Source organism: Nerophis lumbriciformis, linkage group LG22, assembly GCF_033978685.3.
Source record: "Nerophis lumbriciformis linkage group LG22, RoL_Nlum_v2.1, whole genome shotgun sequence".
NCBI classification, from domain to species: Eukaryota; Metazoa; Chordata; class Actinopteri; order Syngnathiformes; family Syngnathidae; genus Nerophis; species Nerophis lumbriciformis.
Genome location: NC_084569.2, coordinates 15788122 through 15810914, shown reverse-complemented (window position 1 = coordinate 15810914; position 22793 = coordinate 15788122). Strand labels below are relative to the sequence as shown.

The following is a 22793-nucleotide window of genomic DNA, read 5'->3' as shown; positions in this document are numbered from 1 at the left end:
CCATTTTTATAGCTTGTCGCGGCTGTAAATCATATTTGTGGCGCCCCTAAGGGTTGTGTTCAAACCATACTAGAATACATTATCAAAATGTTACAATCATTAGACACATGGTCAATCACCTAAGGACAAATAGTTTCCTCAGAAAACACACTATGTTGCCAAACATATTTGGCCATCCATCCAAATGATCAGAACCAGGTGTCCTAATCACTTGGCCCGGCCACAGGTGAATAAAATCAAGCACTTATGCATGGAGACTGTTTCTACAATCATTTGTGGAAAAAATGGGCCGCTCTCAGGAGCTCAGTGATTTCCAGCGTGGAACTGTCATAGGATGCCACCAGTGCAACAAATCCAGTCAGGAAATTTCCTCCCTCCTAAATATTCCAAGGTCAACTGTCGACGTTATTATAAGAAAATGGAAGAATTTTGGGAACAACAGCAACTCAGCCACCAAGTGGTAGGCCACGTAAACTGACAGAGAGGGGTCAGCGGATGCTACAAAGCTCCAAACTTCATGTGACCTTCCAATTAGCCCACGTACAGTACGCAGAGAGCTTCATGGAATGGGTTTCCATGGCCGTGCAGCTGCATCTAAGCCATACATCACCAAGTCCAATGCAAAGTGTCGTATGTAGTGGTGTAAAGCATGTCGCCACTGGACTCTAGAGCAGTGGAGACCCGTTCTCTGGAGTGATGAATCACGCGTTTCCATCTGGCAATCTGATGGACAAGTCTGGGTTTGGATGTAGCCAGAAGAACGGTACATTTCGGACTGCATTGTGCCGAGTGTGAAATTTGGTGGAGGAGGAATTATGGTGTGGGGTTGTGTTTCAGGAGTTGGGCTTGGCCCCTTAGTTCCAGTGAAAGGAACTTTGAATGCTCGAGGATACCAAAACATTTTGGACAATTCCATGCTCCCAACCTTGTGGGAACAGTTTGGATACTTTTGGCAATATAGTGTACCGTATTTTTGGAGTATAAGTCGCTCCGGAGTATAAGTCGCACAGGCTGAAAATGCATAATAAAGAAGGAAAAAAACATATATAAGTCGCACTGGAGTATAAGTCGCATTTTTTGGGGAAATTTATTTGATAAAACCCAACACCAAGAATAGACATTTGAAAGGCAATTTAAAATAAATAAAGAATAGTGAACAACAGGCTGAATAAGTGTACGTTATATGAGGCATAAATAACCAACTGAGAACGTGCCTGGTATGTTAACGTAACATATTATGGTAAGAGTCATTCAAATAACTATAACTTATAGAACATGCTATACGTTTACCAAACAATCTGTCACTCCTAATCGCTAAATCCCATGAAATCTTATACGTCTAGTCTCTTACGTGAATGAGCTAAATAATATTATTTGATACTTTACGGTAATGTGTTTATAAGTTCACACATAAGTCGCTCCTGAGGATAAGTCGCATGCTATGAAAAAAACTGCGACTTATAGTCCGAAAAATACGGAAAGTTCCTTGATTTGCAGTACATTCTTGGGTGGCAGGTTATAGTTTGCTTCATAAATAATTTTAGCTGTTCACAAACTAACCAAATCATTCAATTTCAATATGTTTTATTAATTAAATAAAGGCTTTGAATATTCTCTACATCCAATATTATGTATATTGTAACTGACATTTTTGGTAGCCGGTGAATGAATGAAGTGTACTTTTTGTACAAAACCCAAAACCAGTGAAGTTGGCACGTTGTGTAAATGGTAAATAAAAACAGAATCCGATGATTTGCAAATCCTTTTCAACTTATATTCAATTGAATAGACTGCAAAGACAAGATACTTAACGTTCAAACTGGAAAACTTTTTTTTTTGCAAATGTTAGCTCATTTGGAATTTGATCCATGTAACATGTTTCAAAAAAGCTGGCACAAGTGGCAAAAAAGTTTGAGAAAGTTGAGGATTGCTCATCAAACACTTATTTGGAACATCCCACAGGTGAACAGGCTAATTGGGAACAGGTGGGTGCCATGATTGGGTATAAAAGCAGCTTCCAAGAAATGCTCAGTCATTCACAAACAAGGATGGGGCGAGGGTCACCACTTTGTGAACAAATGCGTGAGCAACTTGTCAAACAGTATAAGAACAACATTTCTCAACCAGCTATTGCAAGGAATTTAGGGATTTCACCATCCAACGTCTGTAATATCGTCAAAAGGTTCAGAGAATCTGGAGAAATCACTGCACGTAAGCGAGGATATTAGGGAACTTCGATCACTCAGGCAGTACTGGATCAAAAAGCGACATCAGTGTGTAAAGGATATCACCACATAGGCTCGGGAACACTTCAGAAAACCACTGTCAGTAACTACAGTTGGTCGCTACATCTGTAGGTGCAAGTTCAAACTCTACTATGCAAAGCGAAAGCCATTTATCAACAACACCCAGAAACGCCGCCGGCTTCGCTGGGCCCGAACTCATCTAAGATGGACTGATGCAAAGTGTAAAAGTGTTCTGTGGTCTGACGAGTCCACATTTCAAAATGTTTTTGGAAACTGTGGACGTTGTGTCCTCTGGAACAAAGAGGAAAAGAACCATCCGGATTGTTCGAGGCACACAATTTCAAAAACCAGCATCTGCGATGGTACGGGGGTGTATTAGTGCCCAAGGCATGGGTAACTTACACATCTATGAAGGCACCATTAATGCTGAAAGGTACACACAGGTTTTGGAGCAACATATGTTGCCATCCAAGCAACGTTATCATGGATGCCCCTGCTTATTTAAGCAAGACAATGTCAAGCCTGGTGTTACAACAGCGTGGCTTCATAGTAAAAGAGTGCGGGTACTAGACTGGCCTGCCTGTAGTCCAGACCTGTCTCCCATTGAAAATGTGTGGCGCATTATGAAAATACCACAACGGAGACCCCCGGACTGTTGAACAACTTAAGCTGTACATCAAACAAGAATGGGAAAGAAATCCACCGGAAAAGCTTCAAAAATTGGTCTCCTCAGTTCCCAAACGTTTACTGAGTGTTGTTAAAAGGAAAGGCCATGTAACACAGTGGTAAAAATGCCCCTGTGCCAAAGTTACAGTGAGTGTTTTTGTAGTGTGTTGAACTGTGGGAGGAACTTCAAGTCAATCGGGTTTATGGGATTAAAAATGGACCAACGTGATGTAATGGAAATATAATAAGACAGGTCAAGAAATTGCATTTTTTTACTGTCTTCTCCTGACCTAATACCAACTGTCTCCTGTCTTGTTGTCCTGTATTGTCCCCAGGCGTGGCTGACTGAGATCCACGAGTACGCCCAACAGGATGTGGTGCTCATGATACTCGGAAACAAGGCAAGACAAAATACTATTTGAAGTTACATGGAACAGATATGAGAGTTTAAAGGCGCCTTATTGTTCAAAACTGACTTACCATTAGGGGCCCCAAAACGTCTAAAATAAAAAATAACAATAAAAATAAAGTTTTCCTCTATTTAAAATGTTTAATTAATCGTAATCGGCAGCTGGACAATGTACAAACCAAAACAAGCAGAATAAAAGAGAAGGTGCAAAGAAAGAAAACATTTTTTTAATTAAAACTAGCTATTTCTCAGTGATTTTAAATGTATGTGACAAAATGGTATTGTAAACGAGTGTCTAGTAAGATAAATGTAGGAACTCAAGAGGCACTTATGTCTCGTTTAAACAGGGCCACTCTCAACTTTCAACAGTTCTCTTTTTCCCACCTGGCAACACTTCACAATATTACTGTTACGAGTCACATCCGGTCCGACTGTGTTGACAAAGTAATGACCCCCGAAAAATAGCTTACCGTATTTTTCTCGGGCCATTAAGGCGCACTTAAAATCCTTTCATTTTCTCAAAAATCGACAGTGCGCCTTATAACCCGGTTGCGCCTAATGTACGGAATAATTCTGGTTGTGCTTACCGACCTCGAAGCAAATTTTTTTTGGTACATGGTGTAGTGATAAGTGTGACCAGTAGATGGTAAACGATTTGTTATTATTATTAATTAATCAACTATTATTAGAGACGTCCGATAATATCGGACTGCCGATATTATCGTCCGATAAATGCTTTAAAATGTAATTGCGGAAATTATCGGTATCGATTTCAAAAAGTAAAATTTATGACTTTTTAAAACGCCGCTGTGTACACGATTGTAGGGAGAAGTACAGAGCGCCAATAAACCTTAAAGGCACTGCCTTTGCGTGCCGGCCCAATCACATAATATCTTCGGCTTTTCACACACACAAGTGAATGCAACCATACTTGGTCAACAGCCATACAGGTCACACCGAGGGTGGCCGTATAAACAACTTTAACACTGTTACAAATATGCGCCACACTGTGAACCCACACCAAACAAGAATGACAAACACATTTCGGGAGAACATCCGCACCGTAACACAACATAAACACAACAGAACAAATACCCAGAACCCCTTGCAGCACTAACTCTTCCGGGACGCTACAATATACACCTCCCCGCTACCCCCTATCCCCCACCCCCACCTCAACCTCCTCATGCTCTCTCAAGGAGAGCATGTCCAAAATTCCAAGCTGCTGTTTTGAGGCATGTTTAAAAAAATTATGCACTTTGTGACTTCAATAATAAATATGGCAGTCCCATGTTGGAATTTTTTTCCATAACTTGAGTTGATTTATTTTGGAAAACCTTGTTACATTGTTTAATGCATCTAGCGGGGCATTACAACAAAATTAGTCATAATAATGTGTTAATTCCACGACTCTATATATCGGTATCGGTTGATATCGGAATCGGTAATTAAGAATTGGACAATATCGGAATATCGGATATCGGCAAAAGAGCCATTATCGGACATCTCTAATTGTTGGCCCATAAAAAATAATAATAATATGACCCCTTTAATGCGCCCTATAATCCGGTGCGCCTTTTGCATGAAAATAGACCATTCATTGGCAGTGCGCCCTATGGTCTGGAAAAAAAACGGTAAAAGCGTTGGCATCAGTGCTAGTCATTGTTCATCTCCATCTATCCATTTTCTACCGCTTATTCCCTTTGGGGTCGCGGGGGGCGCTGGAGCCTATCTCAGCTACAATCGGGCGGAAGGCGGGGTACACCCTGGACAAGTCGCCACCTCATCGCAGGGCCAACACAGATAGACAGACAACATTCACACTCACATTCACACACTAGGGCCAATTTAGTGTTGCCAATCAACTTATCCCCAGGTGCATGTCTTTCTCGCCAAGCTTTATTGTGCAGCTCGCACGGCAGTTTCTAACATGGTAAATGACCACGTTGTTTTTGTCATGTGGCGGGCTCCCCAAATGACGATGCATCTCTGTTAGTGACGCTCTAACAATACTTTGTTCATTTGCAACAGTTAAAGAGAGCTTAAAAAATGAGAGGGTGTAAGAAAGAAAAAAATTAAATGTATTTAGGTATTTAATTTGTTCCCATTTTATGGTCACTAGAAAGTATTTTTGAGTTGTCTATATTCATTAGATTTTGGGCAACTAAGGTCAAATACGCTGTTATTGTTGGACAAATTGTTTTAAATTAAATCATTTTCCTCGGCCACTGAATCGTTGCTGATGGAATGGTTGCACTCCCAAAAGTACAATTTTAGTCATTTCTAGCACACACACCTCCCACTAGCTAATTTGCAAATATCACCCGTGCCCTTTTTTTTCTCTCAGCAACCAACAGTGCCTATTCCTCCCGCTTAGCAGAAGAGAACAGACGTCTGTGCCTCAAAGCTCTGTCTGTGGCTGTCCCACACACACACGCACACACACACACACACACACACGCACACACACACACACATTCTTGTATTTGTTACCTTCTTGAGACTTCCAAATAATGCCTACCTCTTTAGGACCAGCCTTTCTAGATATATAAAGATTTGTATTTACAACATTAATAATATATACATACTATGTACTATTGTTGTGAAAAATTAGGTGGAATTTTCCCAAGAAAAAAGTCACAATTTCACAAGAAAAAGTCGTAATTTTACTCAACGGCAAATCGAAATTTTACAAGACAAACTGAACATTTGTGCAATAGTATGACACAAGTTGGAATTTTACTCAATAACAGTCGCAATTTTACAAGAAAAGCTAAAATGTTGGCAATTTTATGAAAAGAGTCGTAATTTTTACTCGACAAAAGTCACAATTTTATAAGAAAACTTTAAAATGTTGGCAATATTACTATAATAACCAGAATCTTACCTGGCTAAATTATGACAAAAGTCATAATTTTACTCAAAAAAAATTCACTATTTTTACAAGAACAAAAAAAAAATTGGCAATATAATGATAAAAGTCTGAATTTTATATGGCATTAAAAAGTAATAATTTTACAAAAAAAAGTAATTTACGATAAAATATTGCAATATTGCAAAAACAGAAAGAATATGAGAAATTGTTACCAATTTTATAAGAAAAAAGTCGACACATTGTGAGAAAAGACTGCTTTTAGTTAAATAACACAATTTGGAAATTTTTTGTTTGTAATTGGTTTTTAATCTTCATTATTTACTTTGTTATTACAGTATGTCTCTATATACATATTATGTATTTATTTTTTTAATACATTTTGGCCAACGGGGGCGCATTTCAATTTCTTACACACACTTGTTATTTCATATGTTGACCAGAAGGGGAGGACTTTTAAAACCGACACTCAGTCAATTTGAAAAATCCCTCCTTTTTGGGACCACCCTAATTTTGATAGATTTCACCACCAGGGGTGCAAATGAGACATTCTCTATTAGATGAAATGGTTTTCCATATTGGGACCATGATTTCAGTTCTAACTTGTTCACCGGTCCTCATATGGAAGGTACTTTTCCTTGTTGATGTCTCAAGAAGGGTAGAAATATAAGAACACACACACACACATACAGTCACAGACAGACACACACACACACATTCTTGTATTTGTTACCTTCTTCAGACTTCCAAATAATGCCTACCCCTTTAGGACCATCCTTTCTAAATATAGAAAGATTTGTATTTACAACATTAATAATATAAACATACTAGGCAAATATAAAAAAGCTTGTTGTGAAAAATGAGTTGGAATTTCACAAGAAAAAGGTCACAATTTCACAAGAAAAAAGTCGCAATTTTACTCAACGCAAGTCAGAATTTTACAAGACAAACTGAACATTTGTGCAATAGTAAGATAAAAGTTGGAATTTTACTAAATAACAGTCGCAATTTTACAAGAAAAGCTTAAAATGTTGGCAATTTGATGAAAAGAGTCGTAATTATACCCGACAAAAGTCACAATTTTATAAGAAAACTTAAAGATGTTGGCAATATTATAATAATCATCTGAATACTACTTGGCAAAATTGTGACAAAAGTCATTATTTTACTCAAAAAATGTCAATATTTTACAAGAACAACAAAAAAAATGGGCAATATTGTGAAAAAGTCAGAATTTTATATGGCAAATGTCACCATTTTGCATTAAAAATAAATAATCGTACATAAAGTAATCATTTTACGAGAAAATATTTCTAATATTACAGAAACAGAAATAATATGAGAAATTGTTCTCAATTTTATAAGAAAAAAGTCGACACATTGTGAGAAAAATACTGCTTTTAGTTTTTTTTAAAAATTGGGAATTTTTTTGTTTGTAATTGGTTTTTAATTTTCATTATTTACTTTGTTATTGCAGTATGTCTCTATATACATATTATTTATTTGACTTTTTTGTACATTTTTGCCAAAGGGGGCGCATTTAAATTCCTTACACACACTTGTTATTTCATATGTTGAACAGAGGGGGAGCACTTTTAAAACCGACACACAGTCAATTCGAAAAATCCTTCCTTTTTGGGACCACTTTTGATAGATTTCACCACCAGGGGTGCAAATGAGACATTCTCTATTAGATGCAATGGTTTTCCGTAATGGGACCATGATTTATGTCCTAACTTGTTCACCGGTCCTCATATGGGAGGTACTTTTCCTTGTTGATGTCTCAAGACGGGTAGAAATACAAGAACACACACACACACACACACACACACACACACACACACACACACACACACACACACACCTCCGTGTCAGCCCTCAAATTAGCATCCTGGGAGTCCGTTTTGACTCATTACTACCTGGACGCCAACCATGGCTGTTATGTAAACTGTGGAAAAAAATCGCCAGCCGGTCTCCACAGCTGGTGGGTGTACATATGTTTATGTGTGGACTCATTAGCCTTTTTTTCTCTTCCTTTTGGATGATTTGTCCTGGTTTCATTAGGCCGACGCTACTCACGAGAGGGTGGTAAAGAGAGAGGACGGCGAGAGGCTTGCAAAGGTGAGGCATTTTGAAGCCAGTGTCCGTTTAACTTGACATTTAGAGAATGAAAATCTACATTTTGAGTAAATGTCGTGCATGTAAAAGCACTGTAGATGTCATTACCAAAAACACACACACAACATGACCTCTGCAAAGCTGAAATTGCATGCTGTCGTTTAAAAAGACAAATGTCATGATCTCGCATGACAGTTTGGACTTTATTATTACTTTTCATGAATTGTGCATTATTTTCCACTTTTCTTGATTGGCAATTAGAAAATAAAACTCTCTTTGGTCATTTTGCTTTGTACCTAAATGTGCCGCATAGCTTTCTCTACGCTACCTATGCCTTGTTGCGTGTTGTGCACTTCCTTGCTGCACAGTTTCTGTGGTGTTTTTATGTTATAAATGTGTTTTTTTATGTGAACTTCACATGCTGTCTCTGCATTCTGGTGCCCAAGAACAGTGGTCCGTGGATCGATTGGTACCAGGCCGCACAAGAAATAATAATTAAAAAAAATAATATATATATATATATTTTTTTTTTTTTTTTTAATTAAATCAACATAATAAACACAAGATACACTTACAATTAGTGCACCAAACCATATAGAGCAATACAGTCTGCAGGGATACAGTCCGTAAGCACACATGATTGTATTTTTTTATGACAAAAAATGTTTTAAAAAATTTAAAAAAAAACATCCACCCCCCACCCCCCACTTCCCCTGGTCCGTGGGACAAATTTTCAAGCGTTGACCGGTCCGCAGTTACAAAAAGATTGGAGACCACTGCCCAAGACCGTAACAAAAAACTGCTAAACTTTGACATTGAGATGAAAATAACACCAGAGAGAAATAAAAATAAATAATAAAATAAAAAATAAAAATGTTTGTAATTATTTGTAATTAATCTAATTTAATTATATTAATTATATTAATATTTTTGTTAGTTATTTATAAGTATAATGAAATGTATTCCTTTATTTTATTTCTCAGATAATAGGTCATTTTATTTTACAGCAAATACATCTCATGCCATTAACACTAAATAGGTCATTAGTTTTTTGTAATTGATAAATTTATAAATACAGTACATGATAATAAAGCAGCGTGCTAGTACAATATACAGTATATTGCCACTTGCAAATACCTCACACCTTCGTGTCAGGGTTGTATTGTGTGTGTGTGTGTGTGTGTGTGTGTGTGTGTGTGTGTGTGTGTGTGTGTGTGTGTGTGTGTGTGTGTGTGTGTGTGTGTGTGTGTTCTTGTATTTCTACCCTTCTTGAGACATCAACAAGGAAAAGTACCTTCCATATGAGGACCGGTGAACAATTTAGGACCGAAATCATGGTCCCAATACGGAAAACCATTACATCTAATAGAGGGGCAAATACTAGAGTCCGTGGACATTGCTCCAAAGTCATGATTTTTTGTTGATTTAATGTGCATACAAAAGTAAACATTGACAGGTGCAAAGGCAGCAATATATGATAAAACAAGACGGCAGCTAAAGAAGGACTTCTCTATTTATCCCCGAAAAAAGCCGCCAGGTGAACAGCTGATTTTACGACTTCTGGTGCTGATGTAAGACAACCCGCGTCACATTTGTGACCATAGGATGAACAAATACACTACGGCACTAAGACTATAGTGGTCATTAACAGTTAGCTTCTACAGCTGGGGCCCATCTCTGGTCCGTGATTCATTTGTCATCGGCCTTAAGCACATTACAAAGAAACAAAAATAGAGATCTCATTTGCACCCCTGGTGGGGAAATCTATCAACATTAGGGTGGTCCCAAAAAGAAAGGATTTTTCAAATTGACTGTGTGTCGGTTTTAAAAGTGCTCCCCCTCTGGTCAACATATGAAATAAGAAGTGTGTGTACACATTGGAAGTGCTCTCCCTCTGGCCAACATATGTAATAACAAGTGTGTGTAAGAAATTGAAATGCGCCCCCTATGGCCAAAATAAATTACAAAAATAAAATAAATATGTATATGGGGACATACTGTAATAACTTGAAGTAAATAATGATTAAAAACCAATTACAAACAAAAAAAACTAAATAAAAAAAAAGAACTAAAAGCAGTCTTTTTCTCATGTCAACTTTTTTCTTACAAAATTGGGAATATTCTTAATGTTTATGTAATATTGCAATATTTTCTCGTAAAATTATGACTTTTTTATGTAAAATTATGACTTTTTTATGTAAAATTATTACTTTTTTATGTAAAATTATTACTTTTTATTGCAAAATGGTGACATTTGTCATATAAAATTCAGACTTTTATCACAACATTGCCAATTTTTTGGTTGTTCTTGTAAAACAGTGACATTTTTGGAGTAAAATTATGACTTTTGTCATAATATTGCCATTTTTTTGGTTGTTTTTGTAAAAATAGTGACATTTTTGGAGTAAAATTATGACTTTTGTCATAATTTCGACAAGTAAAAATCCGATGATTATTATAATATTGCCAAAATTTTCAAGTTTTCTTATAAAATTGTGACTTTTGTCGAGTAAAATTACGACCCTTTTCATAAAATTGCCAAGGTTTTAAGCTTTTTCTTGTAAAATTGCGACTGTTATTGAGTGAAATTCCAACTTTTATCGTAATATTGCACAAATGTTCCGTTTTTCTTGTAAACTTTTGACTTGCGTTGAGCAAAATTACGACTTTTATCATAATACTGCCAAAATTCAAAGTTTTTCTTGTGAAATTCCAACTCATTTTTCACAACAAGCTTTTTTATATTTGCATAGTATTTATATATTATTAATGTTGTAAATACAGGCATTTTTTCGGAGGTCTCAAGACGGTAACAAATACAAGAGTGTGTGTGTGTGTGTGTGTGTGTGTGTGTGTTAGTGTGTGTGTGTGTGTGTGTGTGTGTGTGTGTGTGTGTGTGTGTGTGTGTGTGTGTGTGTTTTTGCATTCTGAAGTGAGGTTGCAACTCTCTACTCCCATCTTGTGCTAGATATATTTTTTTCAGCATTCTAGCTATAGTGGAAAGGGGGGCCCTCACAACCTACTAACCAAACGTGGGTCCACACAAAATAGGCAAGACATGAATGTCTGTGTGTGTGCGTGTGTGCTAACCATTTACAGTTTTACCTTATGATATACTATAATAATAACTAATACCATCATGTTTATCCTAACAATATGTGTTCCTAACATTAAAAACATATGCAGAAACAAAACAAATAATTACAACGGTCACCTTTTTTTTGCAAATGTTGATCCGAAACCATAGAACGACAAACATCAAGCTAATAGGATGGTTTGGAGAAGGAGAAGCGAGCCGGTGCAGCAAACAGTAGTGCCTAGATGCAGCATACTAGTGTCAAAAATAAACATTTGCATGTGTGTTTAAATTATCTACATTGTTTACTGTTTGAAGACATGTTGCAAATCAGACAGGATCTACAGTATTGTTGTTACTGTTTAAATACATTGATATGGTCCTTACAAAAGCATAAACAAGTGAGTTTTATCAGCTCTTAGTCACTGAATAAATCTTCATCTGTTTTATGTCAAAGCAGCAACTAATTAAACCATTTCTTCTTCTAAATATACCTTTCATGTTGCATAAAACAAAGCATAAACTGGCGAGGGGCAATTAAGTACAAGACTACTCACTTCAGGCTCGCTTGTCATCAATCATCGCCATGACAATTTTGCCTGCAGAAGAAAAGCCTTAGCAGATCAATCCTATCTACTTTATCTTTATCTAGTCGTTACCCTACCTCGTTAAAGTGCCATTCTTCTGACCTTGCAGGAGTTCGGGGTTCCTTTCATGGAGACCAGCGCTAGGACAGGTCTTAATGTAGACTTGGCCTTCACTGCTGTGGCCAAGTAAGTACACATATCATCAACACTACAGTCAACAAAAATATCAACACTTTTGTTTGTTTTTTGCCAAGCTGTCATCAAGCTAACCACTTATAAGAAAATGGAAGAGTTTGGGAACAACAGCAACTCAGCCACCAAGTGGTAGGCCACGTAAACTGACAGAGAGGGGTCAGCGGATGCTGAAGCGCATAGTGCAAAGAAGTCGCCGACTTCTACACAGTCAGTTGCTACAGAGCTCCAAACTTCATGTGACCTTCCAATTAGCCCACGTACAGTGCGCAGAGAGCTTCATGCAATGGGTTTCCATGGCCGGGCAGCTTTTTCTAAGTCATACATCACCAAGTCCAATGCAAAGCGTCGGATGCAGTGGTGTAAAACACGTGGCCACTGGACTGTAGAGCAGTGGAGACGCATTCTCTGGAGTGATGAATCACGCTTTTTCATCTGGCAATCTGAAGGTCGAGTCTGGGTTTGGAGGTTGCCAGGAGAACGGTACATTTCGGACTGCATTGTGCCAAGTGTGAAATTTGGTGGAGGAGGAATTATGGTGTGGGGTTGTTTTTCAGGAGTTGGGCTTGGCCCCTTGGTTCCAGTGAAAGTAACTTTGAATGATCCAGGATACCAAAACATTTTGGACAATTCCATGCTCCCAACCTTGTGGGAACAGTTTGGAGCGGGCCCCTTCCTCTTCCAAGATGAATGACAACTTGACTGGCCTGCACAGAGTCCTGACCTGAAGAGCCAGGCCTTCTCGACCAACATCAGTGTGTGACCTCACCAATGCGCTTTTGGAAGAATGGTCGAAAATTCCTATAAACACACTCCGCAACCTTGTGGACAGCCTTCCCAGAAGAGTTGAAGCTGTAATAGCTGCAAAAGGCGGACCGGCATCATATTGAACCCTATGCGTTAGGAATGGGATGGCACTTCAAGTTCATATGTGAGTCAAGGCAGGTGGCCAAATTGTCGAAAGTTGAAATCCCTCTGTACCAAACATGGACACCTTTAAAGGGGAACTGCACTTTTTGTGGAATTTCACCTATCGTTCACAATCATTTTGAAAGACATGACGACGGATCACAAGCCTGTGTACAATTTCGACGTTATCGACTGGCGACGTGTTTCCTCGCTCCCTGGAAGTTTATTGTAGATCATAAAACATGCCTCTCACCTGGACAGAAGAAGTCTGAGGACGTATTCCGACAAGTTGGTTCACTTTGACAGCCATTTAGGACCCGTAAATTAGCGAGAACGACACGATAAGACACTTGGAAAATGTACTACTAAATTGTAATATTACCTTGGTGATAGAAGAAGTTTTGTTGTATCACTATTTTATTGTTTTTAACTAAATGAAATACGGTGTTGGTTTGTGGACCGCTTATCATCAAAAGTGATGGTAACATCAGATCTTGAAGAGAGGAAATGTTTTCAAAATTCCTATGAACACAAAAGGCTTATTTCTCTCAAATATTGAGGACACGTCTATCTCAATGAGAACTACTTCTTTGCAGAGATAATCCATCCACCTCAAAGGTGTGTGTGGCATATCAAAATGCTGAATAATAGACAGCATGATTATTCCACAGGTGTGCACAGACTGCGCATTTTGGATTGGCCTTTTCTGAAAAAGATGAGTCATTTTATAATCCGGGCCTAGAAATGTACAAATACACACTGATCCCCTGAAGCTCTTGAGCAATATTCCCTGTCACTCACACCTATGACCCCAATGGATGTAGCTGCAAAGAAGTACAGTGGTACCTCAATTCACAGGTATTTTAAGATGAAACTAGTCTTTCTGCTTGTTGTTATGCTTCAATTTGCAAGCATAATTTTAGTTACGAGCCTCCTCCACTGCTGGTAGTAATTGTCCACAGCCAGAGATCGACACAATCTTGCCCTTCAACCAGCAGAACTGAGAATGTGAGCGCTGGTTAATCGAATCAGAAAAAATCATTAAAAACATAGCATCACTCTAAAGCAGAATTGAGCTTAAGCGCCGAAATAATATCCGCACACCACAAGACATTAATCCATAAAAATATGGAGAAGCTGCCAAACGGTCAGTCTGACGTGTTCCAGTTTGTTCTTTTCTCCTGACTATACAAACTGGACGAGTGAGCATTTGCCTTGCTCACTGGGTCATATGCAGACATACACTATATTGCCAAAAGTATTTGGCCACCTGCCTTGACTCACATATGAACTTGAAGTGCCATCCCATTCCTAAACCATAGGGTTCAATATGTCCATTTGCAGCTATTACAGCTTCAACTCTTCTGGGAAGGCTGTCCACAAGGTTGCGGAGTGTGTTTATAGGAATTTTCCACCATTCTTCCAAAAGCGCATTGGTGAGGTCACACACTGTTGTTGGTCGAGAAGGCCTGTCTCTTAGTCTCCGTTCTAATTCATCCCAAAGGTGTTCTATCGGGTTCAGGTCAGGACTCTGTGTGGGCCAGTCAAGTTAATCCACACCAGACTCTGTCATCCATGCTTTGTGCACTGGTGCACAGTCATGTTGGAAGAGGAAGGGGCCCGCTCCAATCTGTTCCCACAAGGTTGGGAGCATGGAATTGTCCAAAATGTTTTGGTATCCTGGAGCATTCAAAGTTTCTTTCACTGGAAGTAAGGGGCCAAGCCCAACTCTTGAAAAACAACCATAATTCCTCCTCCATCAAATGCACAATGCAGTCTGAAATGTAGCATTCTCCTGGCAGCCTCCTAACCCAGACTGGTCCATCAGATTGCCAGATGTAAAAGCGTGATTCATCACTCCAGAGAACGCGTCTCCACTGCTCTAGAGTCCAGTGGGGACGTGCTTTACACCACTGCATCCGACGCTTTGCATTGGACTTGGTGATGTATGGCTTAGATGCAGCTGCTCATCCATGGAAACCCATTCCATGAAGCTCTCTGCGTACTGTACGTGGGCTAATTGGAAGGTCAGATGAGGTTTGGAGCTCTGTAGGAACTGACTGTACATACCTCTTTGCACTATGCGCTTCAGCATCCGCTGACCCCTCCCTGTCAGTTTACATGGCCTATCACTTCGTGGCTGAGTTGCTGTTGTTCCCAAAGGAAATTTCACAACTGGATGTGTTGCACAGGTGGCATCCTCTGACAGTTCCACGCTGGAAATCACTGAGCTCCTGAGAGCGGCCCATTCTTTCACAAATGTTTGTAGAAACAGTCTCCATGCCTAAGTGCTTGATTTTATACACCTGTTGCCCGGGCCAAGTGATTAGGACACCTGATTCTGATCATTTGGATGGGTGGCCAAATACTTTTGGCAATATAGTGTACATGTACATGTTGGTTGCTGTCAACTGTGACCTTTCCGGTCCGTCACTCAAATATGTCTATGTGCAACATAAACAATGAGAACAGTTCCTAGTTCCTATGTTTACATGCAATTTAATCAAAAACTTGCTTGATTGGCATTCCAAATCCACTGTTGAAATGGACATTAAATGAATTGATCCCATCATGACGTGAGTATTCATGCTCCAAGCATTTAATCAGAATAAACCATCTGGGCTGCACCGAGTTGTATAAAAAGAAATAACTTCCGCCTGTAAACAAACGCCGCCATGACAACGCTGAACAGACTGGGACACCATGATGCCTGTTAGAACATTTATCAGGAAAGCACAAGACATGCAAAACAGTAGGCTTTCTAACAGTGGGTTAGTCAAAGCTAGTTTAGTTTTGTTACATTTCTGTGTATGTATACTGTAAGTGCTTATTTAGCACATTCAACAATACCCTGATATGACATTTTCATAACGTAACATCCCTAACGTGTCCGTTCAGCAAAAACCTCCCCTCTCGTTCGGAATGAAATTTCTTTGCGAATAGACCGTATCAAATAAGAATCTTCCAATTGGCATGTCTGTATAAAGCACTTTTAATCTGATTGGGCCTTTATTGAGATTATTTGTGTCCATGTAAACATGGCGATTGTTACACGGCGGAGAAGCAGCCCAAACGACGTACTGCATGAGTCAGTTCTGTAGGTTAATGTTGAACAAGTTTACATTACGTTTGGTGGCTGCAGGATTAGGTCTCTGCTTTGTGCAGATGATGTGGTCCTGATGGCTTCATCTGGCCAGGATCTTCAGCTCTCACTGGATCGGTTCGCAGCCGAGTGTGAAGCGACTGGGATGGGAATCAGCACCTCCAAGTCCGAGTCCATGGTTGTCGCCCGGAAAAGGGTGGATATCTTGCCCCAAGTGGAGGAGTTCAAGTACCTTGGAGTCTTGTTCACGGGTGAGGGAAGAGTGGATCGTGAGATCGACAGGCGGATCGGTGCGGCGTCTTCAGTAATGCGGACGCTGTATCGGTCCGTTGTGGTGAAGAAGGAGCTAAGCCGGAAGGCAAAGCTCTAAATTTACTAGTCAATCTACGTTCCCATCCTCACCTATGGTCATGAGCTTTGGGTTTGAACTGAAAGGACAAGATCGCGGGTACAAGCGGCCGAAATGAGTTTCCTCCGCCGAGTGGCGGGTCTCTCCCTTAGAGATAGGGTGAGAAGCTCTGTCATCCGGTAGGAGCTCAAAGTAAAGCCGCTGCTCCTCCACATCGAGAGGAGCCAGATGAGGTGGTTCGGGCATCTGGTCAGGATGCCACCCGAACGCCTCCCTAAGGAGGTGTTTAGGGCACGTCAGGAGGCCACGGGGAAGACCCAGGACACGTTGGGAAGACTATGTCTCCCGGCTGGCCTGGGAACGCCTCGGAATCCCCCGGGAGGAGCTGGACGAAGTGGCTGGGGAGAGGGAAGTCTGGGCTTCCCTGCTTAGGCCGACCTCGGATAAGCGGAAGTCGATGGATAGAAGTTTACATTAGTTCGTAAAAATAATGTAGTTGTTTGTAGTTATTCGTATCGTATTGCTTTGCATACAATATTTCTTGTCTAAAATTTGTTTTTTTCTTTTAAAAGGCATGTTTAAAATTGCGGTGTTTTGGGGATGCCAAGCATAGATTAAATTAATTTCAATTAATTTCATTTGTCGGAGCTGATTAAAGATGCGATTGTTTTGGGTTAAGCCAGGGGTGTCAAACTCATTTTAGATCGGGAGCCACATGGAGAAAATATACAAATCATAATGTTGTTTTTACACTTACATGTTGTGGTTAATAGTTTTCTACCTTTATTTGTCGTGATTTATACTTTCTGAAAAAAATTATGTGATAATGTTCATCAGTCAACTCATTGGTGTTAATTTTCAATCTATCAAGATCATCAACATGGAGTATCAGGCCTGTTTGCAGGCATCGATGATCAGGGCTCTCCAGTCTTCGCTGTCGTCCGCTCTATGAATGAGTTCTATATCATTGATATTTCCGATAAAAGGTCTTAGGCTGTTGATACATGTTGTTCGTTGTCGGCCTGGAGCTTTCTTTCCTACTAGTTTTCCTGTTAACATCAGTTTTTCAAAGCTGTCTTTTCTAATGAAATGTCCCGAGGAATTTCAGCTGCCTGTTTCGAATCGTTGCAATCAGAGATCTTCTTGTTTTAAGCCTTTGCCAATACCTCGTCATTACTTTTCTTTTCAGTCCATGATATGCGGAGTATTTTTCCGAAGAACCACATTTCAGTGGCCTCTAATTTTCTCAGTTGTCGATTGTTCAGAGTCCAGCATTCACAGCCGTAAAGTAGGACAGACCATACATACGTTTTGAGGACTCTTGAGTTTGGTGTCAATTGAGATGTTTCTATCAAGATAAAAAAAATAATATCAAAATAAAATTACAAGATGTTTGTTAGAATAATTGTTTCTAAATGATCACAAAAACTTTGTGTTACACTGAGGGCCCGGTGAGAAGCAAAAGCTGTCTTTGGAACCTACCAAGAGTAAGGCTCGTGAAACTTCACTGTGTAGGAGGGGGGGAAGCAAAATGAAGGTTTTCTGTTTTCTTTCATGTATGGTAATCAACAGAAAAATATTGTTCTAACCCAAGGACTTCAAAGCGGAGAGGAAGCAGGACCAGACTCCCCTCCAGACGACCTCGTCTTAAACCTCCTTTTTGAACTATTTTACGAACCTCTTTTTGAACTATTTTACGACCTCTTCTTTTGAACTGTTCGGTAATTAAAGGCAACGCTGTTTACGACCCACTTCCCTCTGAAAGTGGAAGCTCCGGTCATGTGGTCGGAGAAAGTCAAATAAAGAAGGAGGAGTACAATGTTTTGCCAGAGCGTGCTGAGATACTGTGTTTTGCCAGAGCGTGCTGAGATACTGTACAAGGGTATAGTGTACAGGCGACTCTCCTCAATTGAGTCCAAATTGAATTCTGTCTCTGTTTGATTATTTGCTTCTTGTCTTGTTTAATAGATGTCATCAGTGTTTGAACCTGACAATGTTATTTATGTAGTTTGCTCATTTACCTCGACTGTTGCACTAACATCATGTGTTTTTTGGGTTTTTTACATATGTAGCATAATCTTCAAAGATGCAAAGAATTGCTATTGCGACATCTAGTGGACACATTTAGAACCGCAGTTTCTTTCATTCTAAAATTTCGGCTCATTTTTATACTTAGCAAACTCATTCCGCAGGCTTGATAGAACCTGTTCCGTACGTTCAACACCCCTGGGTTAAGCGCTCGGTCATAGAACCAATCGGACTTGTGATTTGAGGTACTACTGTATCTCAAAGGTTAGGCAAAATAGCAAACAACGGGAACATTTTTTACCAGTTATTTCACTGAAAAAAATACATTTTTGGTTAGATTTAGCCCAAAAAAGAGGGGTCTTCTTGTATTCACGGCCGTCTTACAGTATATCTAGGGCCAATTTGATAAATATGTTTCCTTTTTTCTATTTCAGGGAGCTGAAGCATCGATCGGCAAAGGATGCGAGTGAAAACTTCAAGCTTCAAGAGTACGTGAGCAAAGAGGTTCAAAGTGCTAGCTGCTGCAGGTCCTAAAGAGGCCCTAAGAAGTGTTTATGTGTAGTTGTTGGATTGTCGACTGAGGTTCCGGAGGAAGTCCGTAGAATCATGTTTTTCTGCCGTCTTGCACCACCGATTGTATTTAGCTTCATGTAGAATCAGAGACTTTATGTTAAGAACAAATAAAGTGTTCCTACGTCAGTTAAGCTCACCAGCATGGACTCCGATGGAAGACGTTTCTTTCTTGTGCATAATTGTTAATGTTGCTCATTTTAACCTAAAAAAGCTAGCTTTTTGTCTTGTAATACTGCATAACGTCACTGTGCAATGAAATGTTGTTTTTTGGGGGTTTTTTCTCTTTTTTTCACCACAAAAACAAAGAAAAGTAATTTTGGATACACATGTTTTTTTCATTGGACAGAGTATAGTGTGCAACATCAATTCAGGTGCAATAATATAACAATATAATAATAAAGCCACCAAGTTCAACTGATAGATCATAAATCCACTCACATTGCCTCTGACTTGTAATATACTGCCCCCTAGCGGTAAGAAGCGAACTTGAAAGCTATTGAGTTTAGTAAAGGTTTAAAAAAAAAAAGGTTTTCAACATAAAGGTAGCATCCTTCAATATATATATATTTAAATTATTTAAAACATGATTAATAACAATAATGTAGTATTTATACATTTTAATTTGAGAAATGATGTATGTAAATACTTATGTTCCTGCATGTAAAAAGGACAGACTTTCGAATGTTTAACATGTGAAAATGAAGTATTCTATTGACAAAAATATGTATATTGATGTGTATAATTTCATGTGTTTCATATTCATGACGGTGCATTGCATTAATTGGCTTTATTTAACTATACATAAATGAGAACCGGTAAGTTATGTCATGTTGTTTTAAAAAAAAAATTGCCGTTTATAATAATAATGTTAAGATCATTTTTGTACATTTGCTTTAGTTGTTGGAAATAAATAGTAGGGAAGTAAGATTTTACATTCCGTATTTCTTTTACTTTCTAATGTTTGGGGTCCTTTGTTTCCTCACTACTTTTGACTACCATCTCTTGTGACACATGTAACTAAAGTGGTACAATAAAATCCTGAATGAACTGAACATTTTAGACGTATTTGACAAATGTGGAATTTTGTTATAGAATTACGCTGAAAAAATACATAGAAAAGTATGTTTTGGAATGTGAAAAAATAAGCTGAACAGTTTGACACTTTGGATGGGTTGAGAAATGTGGACATAGTTAAAGCAGGGGTGTCAAACTCATTTTAGCTCAGGGGCCAGATGGAGAAAAATATATCACCAAGTGGACCGCACTGGTAAAATCATGGCATGATGACTTAAAATTAAAGACAACTTCAGATTGTTTTTTTTGTTGTTGAAAAATAGAACATAAACAGATCATAATGTTTTGTTTTTTTACACTTACATGTTGCGGTTAATAGTATTCTATCTTCATTTGTTGTTATTTATACTTTTTGAATAAATTTATTGATAATGTTCATCATTCAAACAGGTGGATTTGAGTTTTAAAATTATCCTATTGGTGTTAATTTTCAATCTATCAGAAGATGAAATTAATAATAATATCAAAATCTACTTACAGGATGTTATTAATGTAATTTACTAATTTTCCTTAACTGATGTACTAACATAATGTGGTTTATTTTGTGCATATTTAGCATCATCTACAACAAAACGTGTGAATTTGGACTAATTTCATTAATCACATGTGAAGTTACGCCCTGCGATGAGGTGGCGACTTGTCCAGGGTGTACGCCGCCTTCCACCCAAATGCAGCTGAGATAGGCTCCAGCACCCCCCGCGACCCCAAAAGGGACAAGCGGTAGAAAATGGATGGATGGACATGTGAAGTTAGAAGGGGATACATATTATTTCAGCATATTCACAGTATATGCGGCCAGGAAATACTGTATGTCTCCAGTCATGAGTTTAACGTGAAATGTACAGATTATCAAAAGCAGTTTCCAAACACAATGAATTGATTAACGTGGACCCCGACTTAAACAAGTTGAAAAACGTATTCCGGTGTTACCATTTAGTGGTCAATTGTACGGAATATGTACAGTACTGTGCGATCTACTAATAAAAGTCTCAATCAATCAATCAATTGCCTCTATTCTATATGTGTACAACTCTGGTAATGGGTACATTCGCGCCCACCTGCACAAATGTACTTCAAAATGTAACAATCAAAATAAATATGACTTTTTTTTTGTTTACTAGGGCATACATATATAATATGCATTAGTTTGACCATTTAAAATCAACGATAATAAAAAGGAGATGCTTGGAAATAGCATAAAAATGCCCCAAAAACTTGGAAAAACGCGATTCATGGCGTTACTTTTTGGTGTAACTATCATGAGCGTTCTGTTCAGGTATATTTCTTTTATATTTTGATAAATCATCATAAATAGGTATTGATCAATCTTTAAGCTTTGTGTATTTGATTTCAGTTTGCTTTTGACATCTTATTTAGAATTGTAGTTGAAACTTTTACAACCTTGTGTTGCGCTCATGATGGCATAACCAAACTAGATTATTTTTAATATTTATTCCCTTTTTTACATTTAGTATATTTAAATATACTGTGTTTTATGCTTTTTTTCTTTTTGGAACATGTACTATACACATAATACAAAAAAGTTCCATATAAAATTATGTTTCTAGCAATACTTTAATTTTGCCTTAGAAAGTCACACTCCAATGTCCATTAGTGGAGCTGTACACATATCTTAAAGGGGAACATTATCACAATTTCAGAATGGTTAAAACCATTAAAAATCAGTTCCCAGTGGCTTATTTTATTTTTCAAAGTTTTTTTCAAAATTTTACCCATAACGCAATATCCCTAAAAAAAGCTTCAAAGTGCCTGATTTTAACCATCGTTATAAACACCCGTCCATTTTCCTGTGACGTCACATAGTGATGCCAACACAAACAAACATGGCGCATAGAACAGCAAGCTATAGCGACATTAGCTCGGATTCAGACTCGGATTTCAGCGGCTTAAGCGATTCAACAGATTACGAATGTATTGAAACGGATGGTTGTAGTGTGGAGGCAGGTAGCGAAAACGAAATTGAAGAAGAAACTGAAGCTATTGAGCCATATCGGTTTGAACCGTATGCAAGCGAAACCGACGAAAACGACACGACAGCCAGCGACACGGGAGAAAGCGAGGACGAATTCGGCGATCGCCTTCTAACCAACGATTGGTATGTGTTTGTTTGGCATTAAAGGAAACTAACAATTCTGAACTAGGTTTACAGCATATGAAATACATTTGGCAACAACATGCACTTTGAGAGTGCAGACAGCCCAATTTTCATCAATTAATATATTCTGTAGACATACCCTCATCCGCTCTCTTTTCCTGAAAGCTGATCTGTCCAGTTTTGGAGTTGATGTCAGCAGGCCAGGGAAGCTAGGGTCGATATTCTTCTCTTGATCATCTTTGGTGGCATAAGGGACGGTGTGAGCCAAGACATCCAGGGGGTTTAGCTCGCTCGTCTGCGGGAACAAACTGCCGCCATTGCTTGCCGTGCTACCGAGGTCCTTTGTCCCTGAATTGCTCACACACTCCGGCAGATTCAATGGGGGTCTGACGGCAGATTTCTTTGACTTTATCGTTGGAAATGCATCTGCTTTGAGTGTCGCAGGATATCCACACATTCTTGCCATCTCTGTCGT

General features: G+C 38.7%; 1 protein-coding gene across 1 annotated transcript in view; it reads left to right on the top strand.

The window, feature by feature from the left end:
- Window positions 1–20246, top strand: part of LOC133615521 (ras-related protein Rab-26-like) — a 153618-nt gene extending 133372 nt beyond the window's left edge. The window contains exons 6-9 of the mRNA XM_061974162.2: window positions 3248–3313; window positions 8258–8314; window positions 12084–12160; window positions 18990–20246. Coding sequence (XP_061830146.1) covers window positions 3248–3313; window positions 8258–8314; window positions 12084–12160; window positions 18990–19089 — 300 coding nt within the window. The 3' untranslated portion in view covers window positions 19090–20246. The remainder of the gene's footprint in view (window positions 1–3247; window positions 3314–8257; window positions 8315–12083; window positions 12161–18989) is intronic.
- The last annotated feature ends 2547 nt before the right edge of the window (window positions 20247–22793 follow it).